The sequence below is a fragment of the Microtus ochrogaster genome, linkage group LG5 (assembly GCF_000317375.1).
Source record: "Microtus ochrogaster isolate Prairie Vole_2 linkage group LG5, MicOch1.0, whole genome shotgun sequence".
NCBI classification, from domain to species: Eukaryota; Metazoa; Chordata; class Mammalia; order Rodentia; family Cricetidae; genus Microtus; species Microtus ochrogaster.
In genome coordinates this window covers 40,439,191-40,459,792 of record NC_022031.1, presented here as the reverse complement: position 1 = coordinate 40,459,792, position 20,602 = coordinate 40,439,191, and the positions used below count along the sequence as shown (strand labels likewise).

The 20,602-nt window shown below is 44.5% G+C and overlaps 2 protein-coding genes across 2 annotated transcripts in view; both read right to left on the bottom strand.

Annotated features, from left to right (window-relative positions):
- The window catches only part of Dcaf10 (DDB1 and CUL4 associated factor 10), a 45,827-nt gene extending 43,514 nt beyond the window's left edge, over positions 1 to 2,313 (bottom strand). The window contains exon 1 of the mRNA XM_005362126.2: positions 1,690 to 2,313. Coding sequence (XP_005362183.1) covers positions 1,690 to 2,243 — 554 coding nt within the window. The 5' untranslated portion in view covers positions 2,244 to 2,313. The remainder of the gene's footprint in view (positions 1 to 1,689) is intronic.
- Positions 2,314 to 3,376: 1,063 nt separating this feature from the next.
- On the bottom strand, positions 3,377 to 18,522 carry LOC101996909. The gene is made up of 5 exons (XM_005362380.3): positions 18,436 to 18,522; positions 10,115 to 10,294; positions 8,633 to 8,732; positions 6,704 to 6,834; positions 3,377 to 4,338 (listed from the first exon to the last, which is right to left on the bottom strand). Exons 1-5 carry the CDS (start codon positions 18,520 to 18,522, stop codon positions 4,045 to 4,047), a joined length of 792 nt encoding a protein of 263 aa, XP_005362437.1. The 3' UTR covers positions 3,377 to 4,044.
- Between the last annotated feature and the right edge of the window lie 2,080 nt (positions 18,523 to 20,602).

Genomic DNA, 20,602 nt, shown 5'->3' with positions numbered 1-20,602 from the left:
AGGACAGGCTCCAAAACCACAGAGAAACCCTGTCTCGAAAAAAACCAAAAAAAAAAAAAAAAAATTATATGTAATTCTAGGATCACCATTTTCTATTTAAAATTCTACCTCCAGAGAATCAATAAAACTACTTCTTAAATCCTGAAAGTTCAGTTTGGTAAAACTGAGCTACAAAACAGAGAGGCATAGACAGTATTTGGGAGTGAGGAGAAAGCTTGAAGAATAGCGCAAAAAAGAAGAAGGTGCCATGAATAAGCTTCAGCTGAAGTTTCTATTCTCATTAGCTTTCTTCCAGACTCATGTATGTACCCACTGCTAAAACGCCAGCCAACTACTATGAGGAAACACTGCAGAGATTCTAGAACCAGGTATAATTAGGAAGAAGCACTCTCTGCCTGGCAGTGGTGGCTTACACCTTTAATCCCAGCACTCGGGAGGCAGAGGCAGGCGGATCTCTGTGAGTTCGAGGCCAGCCTGGTCTACAAGAGCTAGTTCCAGGCCAGGCACCAAAGTTACAGAGAAACCTTGTCTCAAAAAAAAAAAAAAAAAAAAAAAAAGAGAAGCATTCTCGTCAATGAACTAGAACAAGTTTTACTTGCTCAGTAACTGTGTTCCCAGGTTTCTCAGCATATTCGAGGTCTTTCCTCCTTGAAAATTTTGTTTCGTTATTTCCATTTCCTAACATTCTATGCTAATATGGCCCTTCAGCTTAAGTCCACACTCCTCTGAAATACTTCTATTCTTTACCCAGCAGTCTTGAATCATGTGGCTCCTGCAATTTTTTTTCCCTGATCGTGATCCAGGTGTCACTTTTTCAGGGTAGCCTAGCTCAACAGACTTTAAGCCTTTATCTCAATTTGTAGTACACCTACAGAATCTCATATCCAATAGAACTAATAGAGCCTCGGCTCAATAAAAGTGTCATTAGCTAGCTTTACTCATTGCTGTTATCCATGCATTCGCAACCTATCAAGTGTTCCAGGAGCATCGGGTTAATGGGGGACTGAGTGAATGAACGCATTAACTAACCAGAGACTAGTAACTCGGAGGCCCGATGTGCTAAGAATGCTATTAATATGTCATCTTAAGGTGAAACCATGAACAGTGTCTTTCCTCTGATTGGCGTTGAACTTGTCCACGCACAAGATAAAGTATTAAATAGACCTCGGAGAGTTTTGGAATTGTCCTATAGTTTAAAGTGAACCAGTTAAAAAAAAAGTTGGGTACTCTTAACTCAAGGATGTAGTCTATGCCACAAATGGCCCAAACACCGAGAAACGTATTTCTGCAGTGTCTTAGCATCTTTCTAGAGTTTTCGACTGCCTGCTCATGGCAGGATTTGGCACAAGGTCTAAAGATTCTGAAGGCTTCTTACCTTGAACACTTTTAACACAAGCTCGGCTCAGAGAAAGGCCAGCTGAGGATAACAGCGGAACGGTGGGCATTTAAAGTGTATTTACTGAGTGCCTACGGTGCACCAGGCATTTCTCCTTGTGGAGCGGCTCAGACAGACCAGCAACGAGCCTCCAGGACCCCCAAGGGCGGCACTGGGCCAGCCAACAGCAAAAGGCCAGGGCGGGGCTCACAGGTGACAAACTACGTGCTCCCGCAGGTAGCAGGGACACGAAGGCCGGCGGCAGCCGCAAGCCGCCCTGAGCGGAGGGAGGCAGCTGCGGCGCAGGCACTTACCCGTCGGGCGAATACTCGAGGTTGAAGACAGCCCCGTGGGTGCGGGTGCTGAGGTACACGGAGTCCGCGGGGTGGATGGAACCATACAGGTTCGTCATCGTGCGGAAGTTGTCCCGCGCCGGGTCCACGAACAGCCCGCGGCCGAGGCTCCGCTCCCTCAGCCACCCGAACAGTCGGGCGCCAGGGCCGCCCAGGCCAGCGCCGAGGCCCTGCCGGCTCCGGTGGCCGGCCCTGCAGTCTGGCCTCGAGCGCCTGCGCGGCGAGGACGACGGTGACAGCTCGGCCTGCGCTGCAGCGGCCGACAGCTCCAGAGCTCCCGGGGCCGCGAGCTCTCCCGCACGCTCAGCCGACGACAGCGCGGAGCCGCCCGGGAGGCGAGGGCTCCGGGCTGCGGGCGGGGGAGGGGCCGCGTCAGCTCCCTGCTGCTGCTGGGGCGCCGGCCGCGGAGCTGGAGAGGGCGGTCTGGAAGCTGCCGCCGGCCCTCCGAAAGGCGGCGGCTCCTCAGCTCCAGCCGCCCCGTCCCCGCCCGGGCTGTGGGGCCCGAAGGGAAACATGACCAACACCCCCGCCCCCTATTCCGGGCCGCTGTCCCGCCGCCCGACAACTCAGCGCTCCCGCTCCAGCCGCCACTTCCGGGTGCCGCGTCCTAAATCCGCCGGCTGGGAAACCCGCGTCACCGCTAGGCTGCCCTCCGTCGGGGACCGAAAAGCAGGGACACCGCCGAGTCGGTAGCGCCCCTGCCCGGGAGGACTGTGAGGTCAGGAGCGACTAGCCCTCTGTGAGCAAGGTCGGACGCACAGGACCAGCTACAAGTATCTGAGTCGGCCCACAGCTGTCAGGGAGCACGACTGGCTGTGTGCCTGACCAGTCCGACTAGACTGGGTCGGATTACCTACTGCTGTCCTTACGAGATTGGGCGGGGTGAGGGGGTGGGTGCATCACTGTATTTTTGTAGGTCACACCGTAAGTCTCCTGGCACACTGCCTACTCAGCCTAGAAGTCTAAAGATTCAAGAACATTAGCACTAGACTGTACAGTGCCTAGAATAAAGGACTCTATATCGGTGCCTTAAATATCTGCTCAAACCCGCCTTCTCCCTGCTCATACTGCATCTGCTGAGCACTGCACGAAGGGCCTTTCTCACTGCTGGAGCTGAGTACAAATAACCTGTTTTGGGGAAAGCGTTAACAAGGAATGGGGGGGGGGTTGTGCAAGGAACCTTAGTTCTCAAAAAGGAGAGCTTGAGGGAAAAGGAAAGGCAGATACAAGAACTGACAAATTTTCTAGGTCTTGTTAAGGGCAGCGTTGTAGGAAGTTCACATTTGGTACTCTAATGGTAAACCTGGAGATGATAGACCTGGAAGACGTCTGGAGGGAGCTAATTAGTGGCTGAACCGTCAGCAGAAAATCAGTAAGTCTTCATTTAGTTTGTATTGGCTCCAGATAATCAGATTTCACAGTTCAGGGATTCAACATGAAAAACATACCAAAGTCCCAAAGCCATTTAAGAGCTGTTCACGGAGGGTATGGTTCAGCCGTGGAGCGCTTGCCTAGCATGTGTGAAACCCTGACTTTAAACCCCTAGTACTGTAGAGAAGACAAAACAAGTGTTCACTGATAAAAATTCAAGACAAGTGGCAACACCGAGAATAAGTAATTTAGTAATGCCTTGTTTTTAAACGTTTGTATTTAATATGTGAGCACTCAATTATTCCAAATATTTTTTTACTAAAACCTAAAATAAGAGCATATTACACATGACTAAGATTCTATAACATCAAGAGGGGCGGGAGTGGGAACTGGGATAGGTATGTAAAATGAGAAAAGATTGTTTTAAAAAATAAATTTAATAGTTAAAAAAAGATTCTGTAACATCAGAAAAAAAAAACTGAGAAGGCACTGAAAATAGAACTAAATTTAGCTGCACCTGTTCCTGTGGGCCCCATATTAGAGTCTAATCGCACAGCCATGTTAATAAGGAGCAGACGTCAGATCAGTCTATATCGACCAATTTCTAGGTAATACCATTTGGAAAGCTAAAAGATTTTCAACTTTAGCCAAAATTCAATTAGATGTCTACTCATATTTAAAGCATCATGGGAATTCCTTTGCCATACAGTCCTTTTGGATCACAATGGAAGCAAATAATCAACAAAGGCTTTCTGAACTGTGTCCCCAAGTTTCAAGTGTCACATGCCCCTGGACACTCAAGGACTTCATCAGGCAGGTGGGGAACAATTTTTTTTCTCTAACCAATAACTAGATGTTTTGTATTTATTTTTAATTGCTATCCAATGGGTGTCTTCTAATGCAACCTAACTGAAATGATAAATACTGGCCTTTCCTGTCAGGCTTTTATCCTTTCGGAGCAGTAAGTTCGTTCTCTGTCTGGTTAGCATCCTTGTCTCTGCCCAGTGAATAGTACCCCTTGTTAGGAATGATGTCGATAAAGTGAACAAGGCGGTTGGCCATAGCGTAGAAAGCTGTGATGGTAGCTATGTCCCAGGCATCTTCTCTACTGAAGCCATGCATTTCCAGCTTTTTGAAATGGTCATCTGTTATGTCGTCAGCTTGGGAAACGGCAAGTGCAAACTCTATCATTGCTTTTTCTCGAGCAGGGAGGTCAGACTTTCTCCAGTTTATACAGACCTGCAATGAAACGCACAATCAGAATCTTAGTCCAGTACAACACAGCTAATAAAATCCAAGATCAAGTGGAATCAGTGGGGAAAATCCCTCAAGGTTATTCTAGAATAAAGGGAGCAAAGTTAGGGCAGGACGAGAAATATCTTGGTCAAGCCTAATGGAATATAAACTTGGAAATCAAGTTCAAAACCATGCCTACCAAGAAGTGTTTTTGCGGGACTAGAAAGACACCTCCATGGTTAGGAGTACATGCTCTTGCAGAGGAGCTAGATTCAGTTCACAATCATCTGTATCTCCAGTTTCAGGGAACCTGACACCCTCTTCTGACCTCTGAGAGCACCAGGCATACACATATGGTACATATACATGCAAGCAAAGTGCACACACACATACACACACCCCAAATAAATATTCTTAAAAGTCTTTTTGTTTGTTCTAGCTTCAAAACCCTCTTTATTTTCAGGCTGGAAAAATGGCTCAATAGTTAGGAGCATTTAGTGCTCTTTTCCAGGACCCAGGTTCAGTGTCCAGCACCCACATGCTGTCTCACACCTGCAGTAACCCCAGTTCCAGGGGATCCAACACCCTCTGCTAGCCTCCAAAGATACCTACATGCGTATAGTGCACAGAAACTTATGCAGGCTTACACACATACCCATAACTTTAAAAAAGAAAAAAGCTCCCCCCCCCCACCGGACATAGTGGCAATCCTTTCTACTCAAAGCTGAGATAAGAGGATTATTAATTCAGTTTAGTAAAAGTCTAGGCAAAAAATTAAAAAAAAAAACAACACACACACACATACAAGACAGTGTCTCTTGAAAAAACCAAACAAATCCTACAAATCCTCTCTTTTCCTCTAAACATTTGTAGCTTAAAAACTCAGAGTCAAAACAGAAACCTCACACTTGAAAAGCTTGCCTTCCGGATGAGAACAGTAGAGCTCACGGGCTACCCTGCTGTCCCCAGTGATGCCCAATCAAGATACAATATTTGTGATATTAATAGTTTCTACTTATCCAAGTATGGTGGCTCATGCTGAGGCAAGAGGTTCCCTGAGAGGTTACTCTGTGAACTCTGAGCCGTCCTTAGCTACAGCACAAGAGACTGTCTCACAAAGCTAAATTCAAAAACAAAAACAAGAAGACCCTCACATTTTAGCGATGGGAGCGTTAAGAATGAGCTTGACATTTCAAATTTATTGTCTCATCCGAGCAGTAGTATTTTTATTATCCCCACTTCATTAAGAGGAAACTGCAGCTCTGAAAAGCAAAGTAACTTCCCTAAGGTCATATGGCCACGTCATGGCAGAGCTGGGGTCAGGTTCCAAGTGCATGAGGTCCCACAGACTCACATTTTCTCTGCTGGAGTAAAATACTGGAAACCTCTAAAACTAAAGACACTTGACCAACTTAGCAACCACAGTATGACAACTTGCTTCATGGCAACCAGGAGGCAATAGCTGACAAAGCCTGGGTGAGCAAGGACCGGCTGACTGGAGGGAGCACTCTGTAGGACAAACGGGCCGACATGGAAGTTACCTGCAGGCTAGTCATACAATCTCCACCCAGGCCAGGTCAGGAGAGAAGACCATAGGGGCAGAGAGACTGATGAATCTCAACTTGAGAATAATTCAGAGAAAATGTTTTAGTTCCCCAGCTCCAAAACCAAGGGAATTTCATTGTAGAAATTAGAACCAGGGAAGCTTTGTGGCAAATCCTCATTGGCTGTCTCTATCCTCAGCCATTTTCTGAATAATTAGGATCACCTGTGATGGCCAAAAGCCTGATTTGAGATGAACCAAGGGCAGAGTAAGGCACTTACTGGGGAAACAGGACCATTTCACAATCAATCTTGGTGATAAGAGAGGACAGAGCCCATTCCAGAAAGATAGGCAGATTGGCCCAAAGCCTGGGGCCAGCGCTAAAAAAATAATAATAAATAAAAAAAAGCTAATACTCTGACTTGTCCCTGTTGTAATAATCAGTGACTGTACCATTCGGCACTGGGAAACGAAAGCAGTGCAGCGTAGCAGCAAAGAGCAGCTTTGCAGTAAGACTCAGCTTACAGTTGGATGTTCCATGCCAGGGCAGCCTCTGAACTGAGAGTGTGGAACACTTAAAGACTCCCTTAGAGAAAAGGGAATATAGGCCAAGTAACCAGTACTTTTGGATAAAGTCTGGAGGTTCAGTTACTCCCTCCCTCCACCATGACATGTATACCGAACAAAGCAGGGGACTAGTGGCGGGAACTCACATAGTGGGAAGAACTTGAGGTGTATGCCCCACACCTTACAAGGACATGGGCTCTGCCCTCTCTCCAGGTACAGAGAGGCCCTTACACTGACACAGGAGAGGTAGGCACCGACCTGGTCAGAGAGTCCTGGGTTCTTTGAGTAGACCCTGTACATGGCGCTGTGGACAACAACGCTGTATAGGCACTTGTCACCCAGGCTGGTCACTACGATGATGAGTTCCTTGTCAGCTTTGCTGAGCCGACCTGGAGAGGAAAAGGAAAGGAGACCCGTCTAGAGAGCCCAAACAGCAGCTTAGAAAGAACCCATCTGGCCTAAGATGTTTATCAACAACCCTGCCCGCACACCTACTCATCGACCCTCACCTGCACACTCATTCTCATTTCTTGTTATCTTTTGTCACTTGATTCTTCCTAAAGTCACCTTGTTCTTCTATTGTCTATTTCTCCTCTCAAGAGTATTTGTGAAACTGTCAGTAAGGCCCTATTGCTGAAGACAACACCTATATATCTCATTGAACACGGAGAGATTGTGCTGTTGTCTAGCTAAAGCTTTCGATCCTACTATCCAGTATTCATAGTACCAGGGGAGAAAGGTGACCACAGCCCAGTCTGCAATGGGGACCTATCTGCAGAATGCTCAGGTGCAATAGTGGCACCAAGGTTGTGGGAGTGACCAACAGCTATGATAGGATTTAAGGTCCACTCTGTGAGATGGAACCATGCCTGGCACTACTCAGGGAGCCAAGGACCAGAGACTAGGTAAGAAACGCACATACTATTGTTCTGCTAAAGGAATGGACAATAAAATGAGTCCTGACGGACAGTCTGCTGTGCCTGTGGATCAGCGTCCCAGGCAGCCATCATCACAGAAGCTTCCTCTTGCCTAGATGAGAACTAATAGAGACCACAACTGGACAATATGCAGAGAGTAAGAGACTTTGAAATACTCAGTCCTAAGTGGATATAGTCATCAAACCCCTTCCCTCAGGGCTCACGGAGCTATGTGAAAAAGGAGGCAGAAACATAAGAGTTAGTAAGGATTGAGGACATCAAGGAAACAGTGCCTTTTTAGACACAGCAGAACTGATAGACGTATGAACTTACAGAGACCATGGCAGCATGCACAGGGCCTTACAAGTCTGCACCAGGTAAGGTCCCAGTGCTGACGGGGGAAGTGAACATGAGCCCTGTCCTTAACCCAGAAGCTATCTCCAATTGTCAATCACTTGCAAAGGAAAAAACACAGAGAAACCCTGTCTTGAAAAAAATCAAGGAAAAAAATATTATTGTTACTTAATTTAAGTTCTTTTTTGTTTTTTGTTGGTTTTTTTTTTTCGAGGTAGAGTTTCTCTGTAGCTTAGACCAGGCTCTGTAGTTGTAGACCAGGCTGGCCTCGAACTCACAGAGATCCACCTGCCTTTGCCTCCCGAGTGCTGAGATTAAAGGTGTGTGCCATCACCGCCAGGCTAAATTCTACAACTATAGTCATAAAGCTGCATTCAGACATTAGCTTCAAAATCTAAATCTGCCACTGAATGTGGTAGTGTATGTTTGTAATCGCAGCACTTGGCAAGCTGAGGTACCAGAAATGCCGTGAATTCATGACCAGCTACAGCCGGGCGGTGGTGGCGCAGGCCTTTAATCCCAGCACTCGGGAGGCAGAGGCAGGCGGATCTCTGTGAGTTCGAGACCAGCCTGGTGTACAGGAGCTAGTTCCAGGACAGGCTCCAAAACCACAGAGAAACCCTGGCTTGAAAAACAAAACAAAACAAAACAAAAACAAGACCAGCTACATAATAAGTCTACATAATGAGTCCCGGGCCAGCTAAGACTATATAATCAGGCACACATATTCATTCTCATTCTCTCTCTCTCATCCCTCCCTCCTCCTCCCCCCACCACTACCACTACTAATAAAACAAGAATCCAGAGATATAACAAAAGCTGAGCTGCTTGCTGATGTAGTAACCAAGGACTCTAGAAATACTAAGGCAGGAGCCAAGTATATGGACTTTATCCAAGAATGTGTTAATTCATTTACCTGTTTCTTTATTATAGATGGCATTGTAGTAAGCAAAGAAAGCTCTGAATTCCAAAGGCCGGTAAGACAACACTTTAAATACATTTGGTAAAAATCCTGTCTGCAGGAAAGGAAAAGGACAGAGTCACACAAAATGAAAACTAGAATCAGAATAAGTAACAGTAATGAGGTAGGGCTGTGTTAAATACAGTCTTGGGACAGCCTCTCCTATGCATCCCTTCACCTTTCAGGGTATAACTGTTACTTCTAAAGTGCACACAATAATTGTGGTAATTAACATCCTGAAATAGAGATATTGATACACCCTATCATTTAGGTTCTCCAGGTTAGGTCTAATAAATTCCCAGCTAGTAAAAACTACTATCAGAGCTCACCACACAGATGCTACAGAGCTGCCAGACTCCTGCATATATATACTGCTGTTCCTTGTTTCCATAGAATCTTAAAGCACTGAATCTACCTTGGCTCTTATGGTCAAAAGTCTTAAAAAATCAGATTGTGTAATTATTGATTTATATAGAAGATATCACATGGATATATAGAGATACATTATTTTGATTCAGCTTTATTAAAATATGCTTGCACAAAATTGTTAAGGAATTAGTTTAAGCAATGCAGTTGATTTGATACTGTGGATTTTACAATGTTACTCTACAAATGGAAAAACAAATTATTTAAAGTGGAATAAAAACTAAATTCAATCAAAGAGCAATTCATGAATGTACAAAGAGCTATATGGATAAACATACACATACAAGTCCAGTAATGGTAGATTGCTGAGATGAATACAGCATCTTTATTCAACTGGCCTCATAAAAGGCACCACTGAAAACAATGATGTGCTGGGCAATAGTGGCGCACGCCTTTAATCCCAGCACCAGGAAACAGAGGCAGGTGCATCTCTGTGAGTTCAAGGCCAGTCTGGTCTACAGAGTGGGTTCCAGGACAGCCAGGATTGTTTCACACAGAGAAACATTGTCTCTAAAACAAACAACAAAAAAGAATGTTTTTGACCTAAAACATATTCAAGACAACAATTTCATTAAAGAAATTTACATGGATATTTTTACAAAGAAAATAGGGAAGTACAAAACATCAACATATTAATAATGACTAACTGTGTAATAGAATCAGATTGTTGTTTCACTTTTCTGCTTGATTTTAGAGGAAAAAGCAAGATACCTATCCCTTAAGCAGTTAGCATATATCCTCACTGAGATATATTGGTTATATATCTGCACTATACTATAGTGCTATACAGAACTACAGAGTGCAGCTCAGTCACAGTGAGCAAAGCACTAAGGGACAGAGTAAAGACGCAGAAGCCAAGAGGAAGAACATATCATCTAAGGTACCTGGACCCAGGAAGGGTCCACCCACAGTGGTGAGCTTAGGCAGACTGTGGCAAGCGGTACTGGCAATCACAGAGGCCTATACAGGGCTCCCCACTGGCAATGACCCCTGCAGCAAGGTGTCTCTCACCTTTCTTTCCATCTCCTCCATGAGCTCTACGATGTCAAAGGGCAGGTCCTTCTTATAGGGAATAGGGTAACGACCAATGGGTTTGGAATTTTCTTCTTTCTCATCTTTGAAAGGGTAAGAATTCAGGGTCATCACAGGAAACTTTTTCCCAACTTTACTTGTCAAAAGGTGAAGAAGAGACTAAAAAAAAACAAAGACAAGTTCAGATTTCCTTCCCAGCCAGCCACTCTGTATCTGGTCCTAAAGGAGAACACACAGTTCCAGCTCCTGTGTCACTTCCTACTGGTTAGAAGTCACTGCCTTGAGGACTGTAACAAGGATTCTGGGCCCAACATGAAACAATGCTCAATTAATCAGTAATGTTTGACGGAGGGAGGGAATATGGTCTCATGGAATTGATACTTGCAAGCCCAGTTCAGGGCTTGGACAGGGGATAAAGCTTCTATTTAGCATCTACAAGGTCCTGGGTTAGCATTTTACAAGGTCCTGGGTGGGAGGTAAGAGAAAACCAAAACAGGAAAGTTCATGGGAGGGACTATCCAAAGCAGTAAGGAAATGCAAGTGTGTTAAGTGGTTGCCAGGATACCTCTCACAACAGCACTCGCTACCAACCAAGCATCAGGATTTCACATGCACTTTCTAGCATTCTTAAAATCTTTCATCTTACCAATATGAAGATTAATGATCAGAAAGGGTACAATGATCACACAGAGATAACTGCATCAGTATTCAAATCCAGAACTGTCAGATTCTAGAGTCTATATTCTTCCCGCTATATGGTCCTGTCTCTTAAAAACTTATTCAGCAGGGGCTGGAGAGAGGACTCATTGCTTAAGAGCACCGGCTGCTCTTAACCCAGGTTTGATTCCTGCCACCTGTATGGTGGTTTACAATCCAAATGTAACTCCAGTCCCAGGAGATCTGACACCCTCTTCTGGCCTCCATGGACATTATACACATGCAGTGCACAAACATACATGCAGACAAAACACCTAGACACATAAAATAAAAATCTTTTATTGGTGATCTTTTGTTGGTGTTTTAACAAATAAAGCCTAGTCTACAAAGAGAGTTCCTAGACAGCCAGAGCTACAGAGAGAAACCCTGTCTCAAAACAAAACAAAACAAAGGATTAGGAGGTGTGATTTCGTTGGAAATCCGTGGGGTGAGCTTGATATTGCTGCTACAGTTTGGATCTGGAATGTCCACAAAAGGCAGTGCTAAAGGATTTGCTTGGTGGCTACCCTCTGGTATGACTGGAAGATGGTAGAACCTTTACGAGAAATAGCCTAGTGGGAAAAAAGTTAGGACAGTGAAGGTGTGCCCTTAAGACTAGATGACATAATAGTAAGCATTTATTTGTGTGCTTATTGGCCATCCATATATCTGCTTTGAAAAAAAATGTTTATTTGGATCACATGTCCACGTACATTTTTTAAAAAGATTTTTTATTTATGTGTAATTGTGTGTCAACATGTGTGTGTGTGAACACGTGTGTGTGTGCATGCCCATGGAGGTCAGAAGAGTATGCTCACAACTGCCACTAGACATAGATGCTAGGATCTAAACGCTGGTCCTCTGCAAAAGTAGTACATATTCTTACCTGCTGAGCCATCTATGCAGCCCCTACATTAGTTTACTTATCAGGGCTAGGAGGTGGGCATGCCATAGTGCACATGTGGAGGACAACTATTTGTAGAGCTGATTTTCTTCTTCCACAACACGGGTCCCGGTGATGGAATCGTCAGGCTTGGCAGCAAGCACCATCTTCACCTGAGCCATCTCTCAAGTCTTCTTGCCCACTTTCAAATTGGAAGAATTGTCTTTTTATTGAAATGTAAACTTTAAGAAGTAGTTTCCTTTATCAGATGATTTAAAATTATTGTTTTAGTTTTCTGTTTCTTTTCTTTTCTTTTCTTTTCTTCTCTTTTCTTCCAAGATAGAATTTCTCTTTGTGTGGCCCTGGCTGTCCTGAAACTTGCTCTATAGATCAGGCTGGCCTTGAACTCAGAGATCTGCCTGCCTCTGCCTCCGTAGTGCTGGGATTAAAGACGTGCACCAACACTGCCTGGCTGATTTAACATTTTTATTAATGTACATTATGTATGTAAAATAATGGGTTTCATCATGACTTTTTTTTTTTTTTTGAGACGGGGTTTCTCCGTAGCTTTTGGTTCCTGTCCTGGAACTAGCTCTTGTAGACCAGGCTGGCCTCGAACTCACAGAGATCTACCTGCCTCTGCCTCCCGAGTGCTGGGATTAAAGGCGTGCGCCACCACCGCACGGCTCATCATGACATTTTTATATAATGACATCATGTCTCCTATTTCACATGTTTTCCGTGTCACCTGTGACAAAGCCGACTTTTTCCCCTTTGAGTGGCTGTGGTTGTGGTGATTTCCTATCTGGGAATCTACTGTCATATTATCTACTCTCAGATTGTTATCATGTCTATTAAGAGTTTTAATTTAGTTCCGACATTAAGGTCTTTGATATACTGAGAGAGGTTTTGTATGTCTTTTGAAACAAGGGTTCAATTTCATTCATTTGCATGTATTAGGTGTCCTAACATCTGCTGGAAAGTATCATTGTTTTTCTCTACTGAATTGTTTTGGCATCTTTGTTAAAAATCAGCTGGACCTCAGGCCAGGTGTGGTTGTACACACCATTAATCCTACCTAGCACCTAGGAGGCAGAGCAGGAGGATTTCAGAGTTTGAAGCCACCTAATCGACATAGTAAGTTCCAGGCAATACAAGGCTACACAGCAAGAACTTCTCTCAAACAGACAAACAAATAAGTCAATCCTAAGCATAAGGCATAAGGGCTTCTTTTCTTTTTTTGAAACATGGTCTATGTAGCCCAGGCTGATTTCAAACTCACGATCCTCATGCCTCAATTTTCTGAATGTTATGATTATACACGATACTGGCTTTCTCAGATTCTCTCTCTCTCTCTCTCTCTCTCTGTTATTTTTTTGAAACAGGGTTGCTCTCTGTAGCCCTGGCTGTCCTAGAACTCACTCTGTAGACCAGGCTGGCCTAGAACCTGCTTCTGTCTACCGAATACTGGGATTAAAGGCTGAGCCAACACCACCGCCCGCTACATTTCTTTCCTGCAAATTGGTCTGCTCATGCAGTGGCTCTGTCTCTCTCTGCCTTTCATTATGGCAATGTACCATTACTGCTAGCTCTGGGACCACCAGGTAGGAGCTGCGCTCACCACTTTAACTCTGAGAAGGAGTGTGCAGCACATAAACCCTTTTTATCTGAGTAATAGCTAAATCTGCCATGCAGCGCACTGCATGGCCTGGAAATATCTCTGTGTATGGTGGTGGGAAACCATCATGCTCTCCTGCCTGTGAACTCCTAGCAGACCTGATTCTGCTGCCTGCCCAGGCAGGGCCATGGCATGGTCTCAGCTACTTTCCTACCGATCCTCAGTGGGCACAAAAGCATCCATACCTGAAGTGGGTGGCAGGCATCAGCCCCAAATGCTTCAGACTGCATTATGGTGTGGGAAGTCCTTCTGTATATGTGTTGCTTTTATTAGTTAATGAATAATAACTGTGATAGTGCAGAATAGAGCTAGGCAGGGAAACTAAACTGAATGCTGGGAGAAAGTAGGAAGAGTCAGTGAGAAGCCATGTAGTCACCTGCAGGAGACGGACATGCCAGAACCTTGCCAGTAAGCCACAGCCACGTGGCAATACACAGATTAATAGAAATGGGTTAATTTAAGATGAAAGAGCTAGCTAGAAATATGCTCAAGATATTGGGTAAATAGTACTGCAAATAATATAGTTTCTGAGTGATTATGTCAGGTCTGAGCTTCCAGGAACAAATGAACAGCCTCCCCCAACATGCTCCAATAATCCATGTCTAGTCACTCTGCCAAGCTCCCTGGTCTTCATTAGCAAGGTCCTGTTGGTGCAACTCCAAAGCACAACTCCTCCACTCTCACTGGTGTTCTTCATGGTTGAATTGCTACTCTGGGTTCTTTCAATTTTCCCATGAATTTGAAAAGTGAAACCAGTGGGGATTTTGATGTTTTATAGGTTCCTCAGCTTTGAACTCCTAAGTCTGCCACTGCCTCTTAGGTGCTAGATCAAACCGTTAGATCTCAATGCCTTTCAGCCATCTAGAAAACAGGCTCTCAAGTTTACATAGCATTTACAGATTTAAGGGGTAAAAAGTTCACTTTAGCTCAGTGTTTGAGAGGATGCAGTCCATCATCCTCATGGAAGGGAAACCCTGGCAGTTGGTGGGTCCATGACAGCCGAAATGCGCCCCTTGGGCTCTGCATCTTGGCTGGAGCAGCTCAGCTGGCAGCCTGTTCTGTTTCATTTGCTCTTCCACATTTCGTTCCCTTGGATGCTGCTTTCCCTGGAGTCATTTCCAAACTCACTTATGGCTCACTTCTTTCCTTTTTTTCTAGACAAGGCCTCATATAGCCCAGGCTCACTTTGAAATCACTATGCTGGGATGTTTCCTTCAAGTGTACAAAGATGCGACTGGTTTCCTTATATTGTTCTTGCATCTTGCCCCCTCATTGAGATTGTTATGCTTTATTTTATGTAATACTTAGGATCTTCTATATGCTAGACCATGTCACCTACATAATACATGTATATTTGCTTCTATTGATAATTTTTATTACCTTTTCTTACAGAATTGCCCTTGGTAGAATTTCTATTCTAATGTTAAACAGAACACGAAGAGCAGACTTCCTTGGAATCTGTCAAACAGTATACATGTATCCACTGAGTTGTGTATTAATTCTTCGTGTTTGGTATTTTTCATCAAGGAAGTCATATGGGCCTAGCTTTCATTGCTGTTACTGATAATCCTGTGAGACCCTACACTATTATTTATCACTGAGCTGCCTCTGTTCCAAATTCACCTGCGCCAAGTGCTCTGATAAAATAGATCTAGACATTTAAAACATTTTCCTTTGCTGTTATGCCAATAAGCTTAGTATACAGAAAGCCCATGCAGATATGAGCCTGTGGGTCATTTGCATTCAAACCACCACAGTCATGTGTGATTTTAGAGTCTTGCTGCTTCTCGCTATCCTCTTTGAAGTTCAGCTTTTTCCTAACAAAAGGACACAAATGGGTGGCATGTGTCACACATGCTTATGTTAAAAATAAGAATATAAACTAGGAAGATACATCCTTGTTTTAGAAATGCAAATAGCAGGCCTGTGGTGGTGGCCCACGCCTTGAATCCCAGCACACATGAGGCAGAGGCAGGTGGATCTCTGAGTTTGAAGCCAGTCTGGTCAAAGGAAGAAACAAATGCAAATGGCAAATCTGTTGAAAACCAGAAAAATCATGTAATTGGGGTATTTGATATTAGTTCTGTATTGTAGTACATGAGGACCCAACTTGACTGTCCCTCCAAATGAGAATCTATTAATAGCTGATAACACAAGTTCAGATTTGGGGGATGAAAATAGAGAAGCCATATGATATTTTATGGAATTGCAAACACATTTAATGTTTCTCTAAGCCTTATATTTGAGAAGTTATGATTTTTGTGATTAAAAATCTATGTAGAATAATAATCCTATACATTGTGAAGTTGTATTGCTCTCATTGTTAATAAAAAGCTGATTGGCAAATAGCTAGGCAGAATTTTCAGGGCAGAGATAATGCTGAGAAAAAAGGCAGAGGAGTCACTAGCTAGAAGGATGGAAAGGAAGCAGGACACACAAAAGAAGTAAAAGCCAAGAGCCTTGGAGTATCTCATAGATTAATAGAAATGGGTTAATTTAAGTTGTAAGAGCTAGTTAGTAATAAGCCTGAGCTAGTGGCCAAGCATTTTTTTTTTTTTTTTTTGGTTTTTCGAGACAAGGTTTCTCTGTGGTTTTGGAGCCTGTCCTGGAACTAGCTCTTGTAGACCAGGCTGGTCTTGAACTCACAGAGATCCGCCTGCCTCTGCCTCTCAAGTGCTGGGACTAAAGGCGTGCGTCACCACCGCCCGGCTGTGGCCAAGCATTTATAATAATAAGCTTCGGTGTGCTTATTTGGAAGCAACTGCTGTGACACAGAAAAACTCCACCTACACAGCAACTAATCTCTTTTGTGATGTGATAATTCTGGGCAATTATAGATTAAATCCTGTACTTGAAATAAAGATATTAATAATACCTTCATGAGCTTTTTAGGCTATTGTTGTAGACTTTATTTTTAATTTTTAGAAACCAGTAAACTTAAAACATTAAATGTCCATCTTAAAAGTTACCTCTTGGACACATATCTTGCCCCACCCCCTTCCTCCCTGTACTAGGAAAGGAGACACAGAGGATCCCTTTATCAGGTTGTTCCTGACAACATAGTGTTTGCTAGCCATTTTCCCATGGAGTCAATGAATTCTCCAAAGACAGAGACCAGGACTCAGCTTGTCTGCCTTACTCAAATAACCTGCTCAGAACAAATCTTCACACAATTATTATGTCGCAAACCCAGGACAAACAGCTGAAGGATCTTTTTAACATTATCAAAGCTGGACCTGGCTGCCAGGTTCTCCCAGCATCCCTCAGTCCTATCTGTCTCAGAGTATGATGGCATACCCTGCCCTCTACCTTGAACTGTCCAGCCCAGGAGCTTGCCTGCCCTTTCCCAGAAGCTCTTCCCTATATAACCCAGACATTTCGGTCACCAGGCTCGTTGGACCTTTGGCCTTCTGGCAACTGCACCTGGTTCCCCTTCCACCTCCCCTTCCCTTTCCCCTCTGCCTGCTCAGTTAGGTCCTGTCCACTCTGGAGTCTCCCAGATGTCCCTCCCTCTATGTTCTCCCAATTATCTGTAATAAATGTTCTCCTCCACCATAGCTAAGAGCAGTCATGTCCTTTGTTTTGAAATTTTTTCCCCATTCAATAGTATCTGAGAGGAGAGAGAAATGTGGGGGTGGGGAAGGGAAAGCCTGATCTCATCAAGGCAGGATAGAGAGTTAGGAAATAAAGGGGTGTCAGAGAGGCGAGCCTCTTATCCACTTGGTTATATCCTTTCTCCAGATGACACCAAAGAATCGTGAGCATAACTGACCTGACCACCTATAAAAAGAACTCTACTGTTTGAGAGTTATCACAAGTGAAATTGTTAACAATGGCTGATGGGCTGAAGGGATGGCTTTGCAGTAAAAAGTGCTTCCAGTCCTTGCAAAGACCTGAGTCTGATTCCCAACACCTACTCTGGTCAGTTTACAACCTGCTGTAACTCGAGCTCCAAGGGATCCAGATGCCCCATTCTGGTCTCCAGGGGGAACTTGCATCCACATACGTGTACAGACATAAACATACACATTAAAAATTTAAAAAGCAATTAAAAGATTGCTAATGAACAATTGTTTAAATCCAATCTCTTGTGGCCTATGTATAAGTAAGTGAAGTTTTGATTAATGTTTATCCCTAATACTTCTCCAGCCACAATCTGTAGTCTATGTCTTTAAAAGTATCTTCTGTGAAGGCAGAAAAAGGAATATGCCAGCACATACTTTTTCTAACATCTAAACTTAAGATAAATATTAAGTGGCTTCAACCCCAAATCGATTATACTATTCACATTCACAGTCTCACTTGACTCTTTCCAAGTCCTTTCTTTCTGCTTCATTTAATAAACTTACTTTATGTCACTCTGACTTTCCTGAAATTCTTTTCTGTGGTACTATAACAGATACGGGTGAGGCCCCTAGGGGATCAGAGGAGGGGGGGGGGATGCTGTAATTCCTTTGACTTCAGATATTACAAGCAAGCAAGGAAAAGAAATCAGAAGTTCCATCATTTCAGCTCTGGCCACCGCACCTGATTGATAACCAGAGTTCTACCCATGGAACTAATGTGGTAGGAGAGAAATGGCCACCGCAAGGAGTCCTCCGACATCCACAAGTGTGCATCCTCCACCCCATACACATCAATGTAAAAAAACAAACCAAAAATTTTAAAGAGAGAGAGAGACTTCTAAGTCTGGAAAACTTGGTTTGAAGTCCAACCTTTCTGGATGGTAATACTCGGCAGGCTGAGCAGAAATGAAGGCCTGTGGTACTCGAACACCAATATGGCCTCGACTAGAAATTCTCAATACAAAATTAGCCAAGTCCACTCAGGCAATTCAGGGGAAAGTCACACACGCCAGATGGAGAACGAGACACCCACGTGGCCTGCACTATCTTCTAGTGTCCTCATTATTCCCCCCGATGGCCATATTTACGCCACCATTTAAAGGGACTGTCACCCCACCCGACTTCAGGCCGTCCCTCGCTCCGCTGTCAGGTGGCTTCAGTCTGGGCTCCCTAGGCATGTGGGAGCGCTAACACTCACCGGCTGCCGCAGGACCCCGAGGAGTCGAAGCACAGACATGGCGGTGCACACTTGTCCCGGGTTTCCGGCTCGAGGCCTTCTGGGCATGTCCGGTGGGCGGGGCTTGCAGGGGCCTGCCCTTTCCGGCCTTGAGCTTTGGGTCTCCAATGACTTACCCTCTGTGGTTTTTTCAATCTGTCCAGGAGTATGACGGGTGCTACGTTTCCCCCACCCCCATAATAGTTCACCCCGTATGGCTCCTGTGCTAGATTTTGTATTCTTATTTTTTTGGGAGACTTCAATCTACCTGGGGTAGGTGCTGAGGTCAGTCATGGGAACATTATTCACTCTCCCTCCCTCTGTACCTTTAAGAAGCCTGAAGTCATTGAATACCCTAAAATGCATGGCTTTGAGCCATTTTGAGCTTGGTTACTTAGGTTTCAGAATACCTATGGGGCCCAAGCCTTTTGGAGAACTAGGTTGTAGAGGAAGAAAGAAGCACAATTTCCCACTGCCACCCCCATAAGACTGTCCACCCGCGTAAGAGAGACTAAGAACAGTCTAGAGGTCTTTTTTTTTTTTTTTTTTTTTTTTTTTTTTTTTTTTTTTTTTTTTTTTTTGTTTTTGTTTTTCGAGACAGGGTTTCTCTGTAGCTTTGGAGCCTGTCCTGGAACTCCCTTTGTAGACCAGGCTGGCCTCGAACTCACAGAGATCCACCTGCCTCTGCCTCCCGAGTGCTGGGATTAAAGGCGTGCGCCACCAACGCCTGGCTCAGTCTAGAGGTCTTGATCGAGTTCATTTTCTCTGCCAGTTAAAGAATTAGAAGGCAGACGAGCCCAGCCGGGAGGTGGTGGCGCACGCCTTTAATCCCAGCACTTGGGAGGCAGAGGCAGGCAGATCTCTGTGAGTTCGAGACCAGCCTGGTCTACAAGAGCTAGTTCTAGGATAGGCTCCAAAGCCACAGAGAAACCCTGTCTCGAAAAACAAACAAACAAACAAAAAAATAGAAGGCAGGTGAAATCTGGAAACTTAACAGTTGGTAGCAGAAACATCGCGAACACGGAAGACAGAATCGGCGATTACGGTACAGAAAGGTGTACACAGGATAAAGAACACATGCGAACAGACACACAGAGAAAGACCGCGCTACGAACTAGAGCACGCGGAGGGGGTTGCACTCCGAGAGTCTAAAAATCCAGTCTCTTCCGGAGGACTGGAGGTTTCAAAGGTCTCGTCTTCCTCCCCTGATTTAGGGTTGGTCAGTTTGAAGAAAGCTTGGATGGTTGATCGGTCCAGAACTGTTGTATGACATGTCCTGAGCAGGCCTTGAGCTTGTTCAACCAGGGAGCTGCTGGTGGGAGACAGAAGTGTGGGGGTCCCCGCAAGCTCCGCTGCCAGCAGAGAAAGATCCACGTGAAGGAAATTCAGTTCAGGCTGCCTTAGCTGGCATCCGTTCAAACTTCCGGAATCTGACCCTGCGCAGTTTATTTTATATTTTATTTGCATATTTAAACAGTAAAACTTTTGAAAAAGGTTTACTGCTGACAGTGATCACGACAACCCTGAAGGTATGACCACACTGAAACTCCCCTGCAAAGCATTTGGCTTTGGCAAAGCACCTGTTGCCTCTTCCATAAGAGTGGGTTCTGCTGACTGAGAAACAGTGCTCAGGCTGAGGGGGATTCGAGTGAGAGCAGGCTCCACAGAACGGTAAAATCACCAGTTATTAAACCATAGCCACTTCTGCCTTACCAGGGAACAGGTGTCAACTTCTTCTGTTGAAGAAAAAAAAAGTCTGTGTGTTTGACAATTCTGATTTCTCCAGCGCTGTGAGCACATGACCCTCATGCCCTCTACACAAAAGCCCCTATAACCTATGTTTTAAGCTGCCAGGCTTGTATCAAGTTAGGAGGGTGAAGAAGTCGGCCCTTTAGACAATTCACCACTTGTTATCTAGCTGTGACCCACCGTGTCCATCTACCAGGGAGTCTCAATAGGACTACGTAACTATTGGACTGTGGCACAAGATGACTTCAGTTGGCTCTACCACACCCATGGATTAAATGGCTTGTCAGTGTCTTGCCAAATTTGGAGGAAGTGTGATGCTCTCTCTGTTGACCCCCCCCCAATCTAAAAATTCGAGTTGGCAGCAAAGAAATGAACTGACATCAGGTTTTTTTTTTTTTTT

Excerpts from the sequence above, each read along its gene's own strand:
- LOC101996909 (XM_005362380.3), bottom strand. The coding sequence starts at position 18,522 with ATGCCCAGAAGGCCTCGAGCCGGAAACCCGGGACAAGTGTGCACCGCC. Across the intron at positions 10,295-18,435 it reads TCGGGGTCCTGCGGCAGCCG|TCTCTTCTTCACCTTTTGAC; the intron begins GTGAGTGTTAGC and ends GTTTTTTTTTAG. Across the intron at positions 8,733-10,114 it reads TGGAGGAGATGGAAAGAAAG|ACAGGATTTTTACCAAATGT; the intron begins GTGAGAGACACC and ends CCTTTCCTGCAG.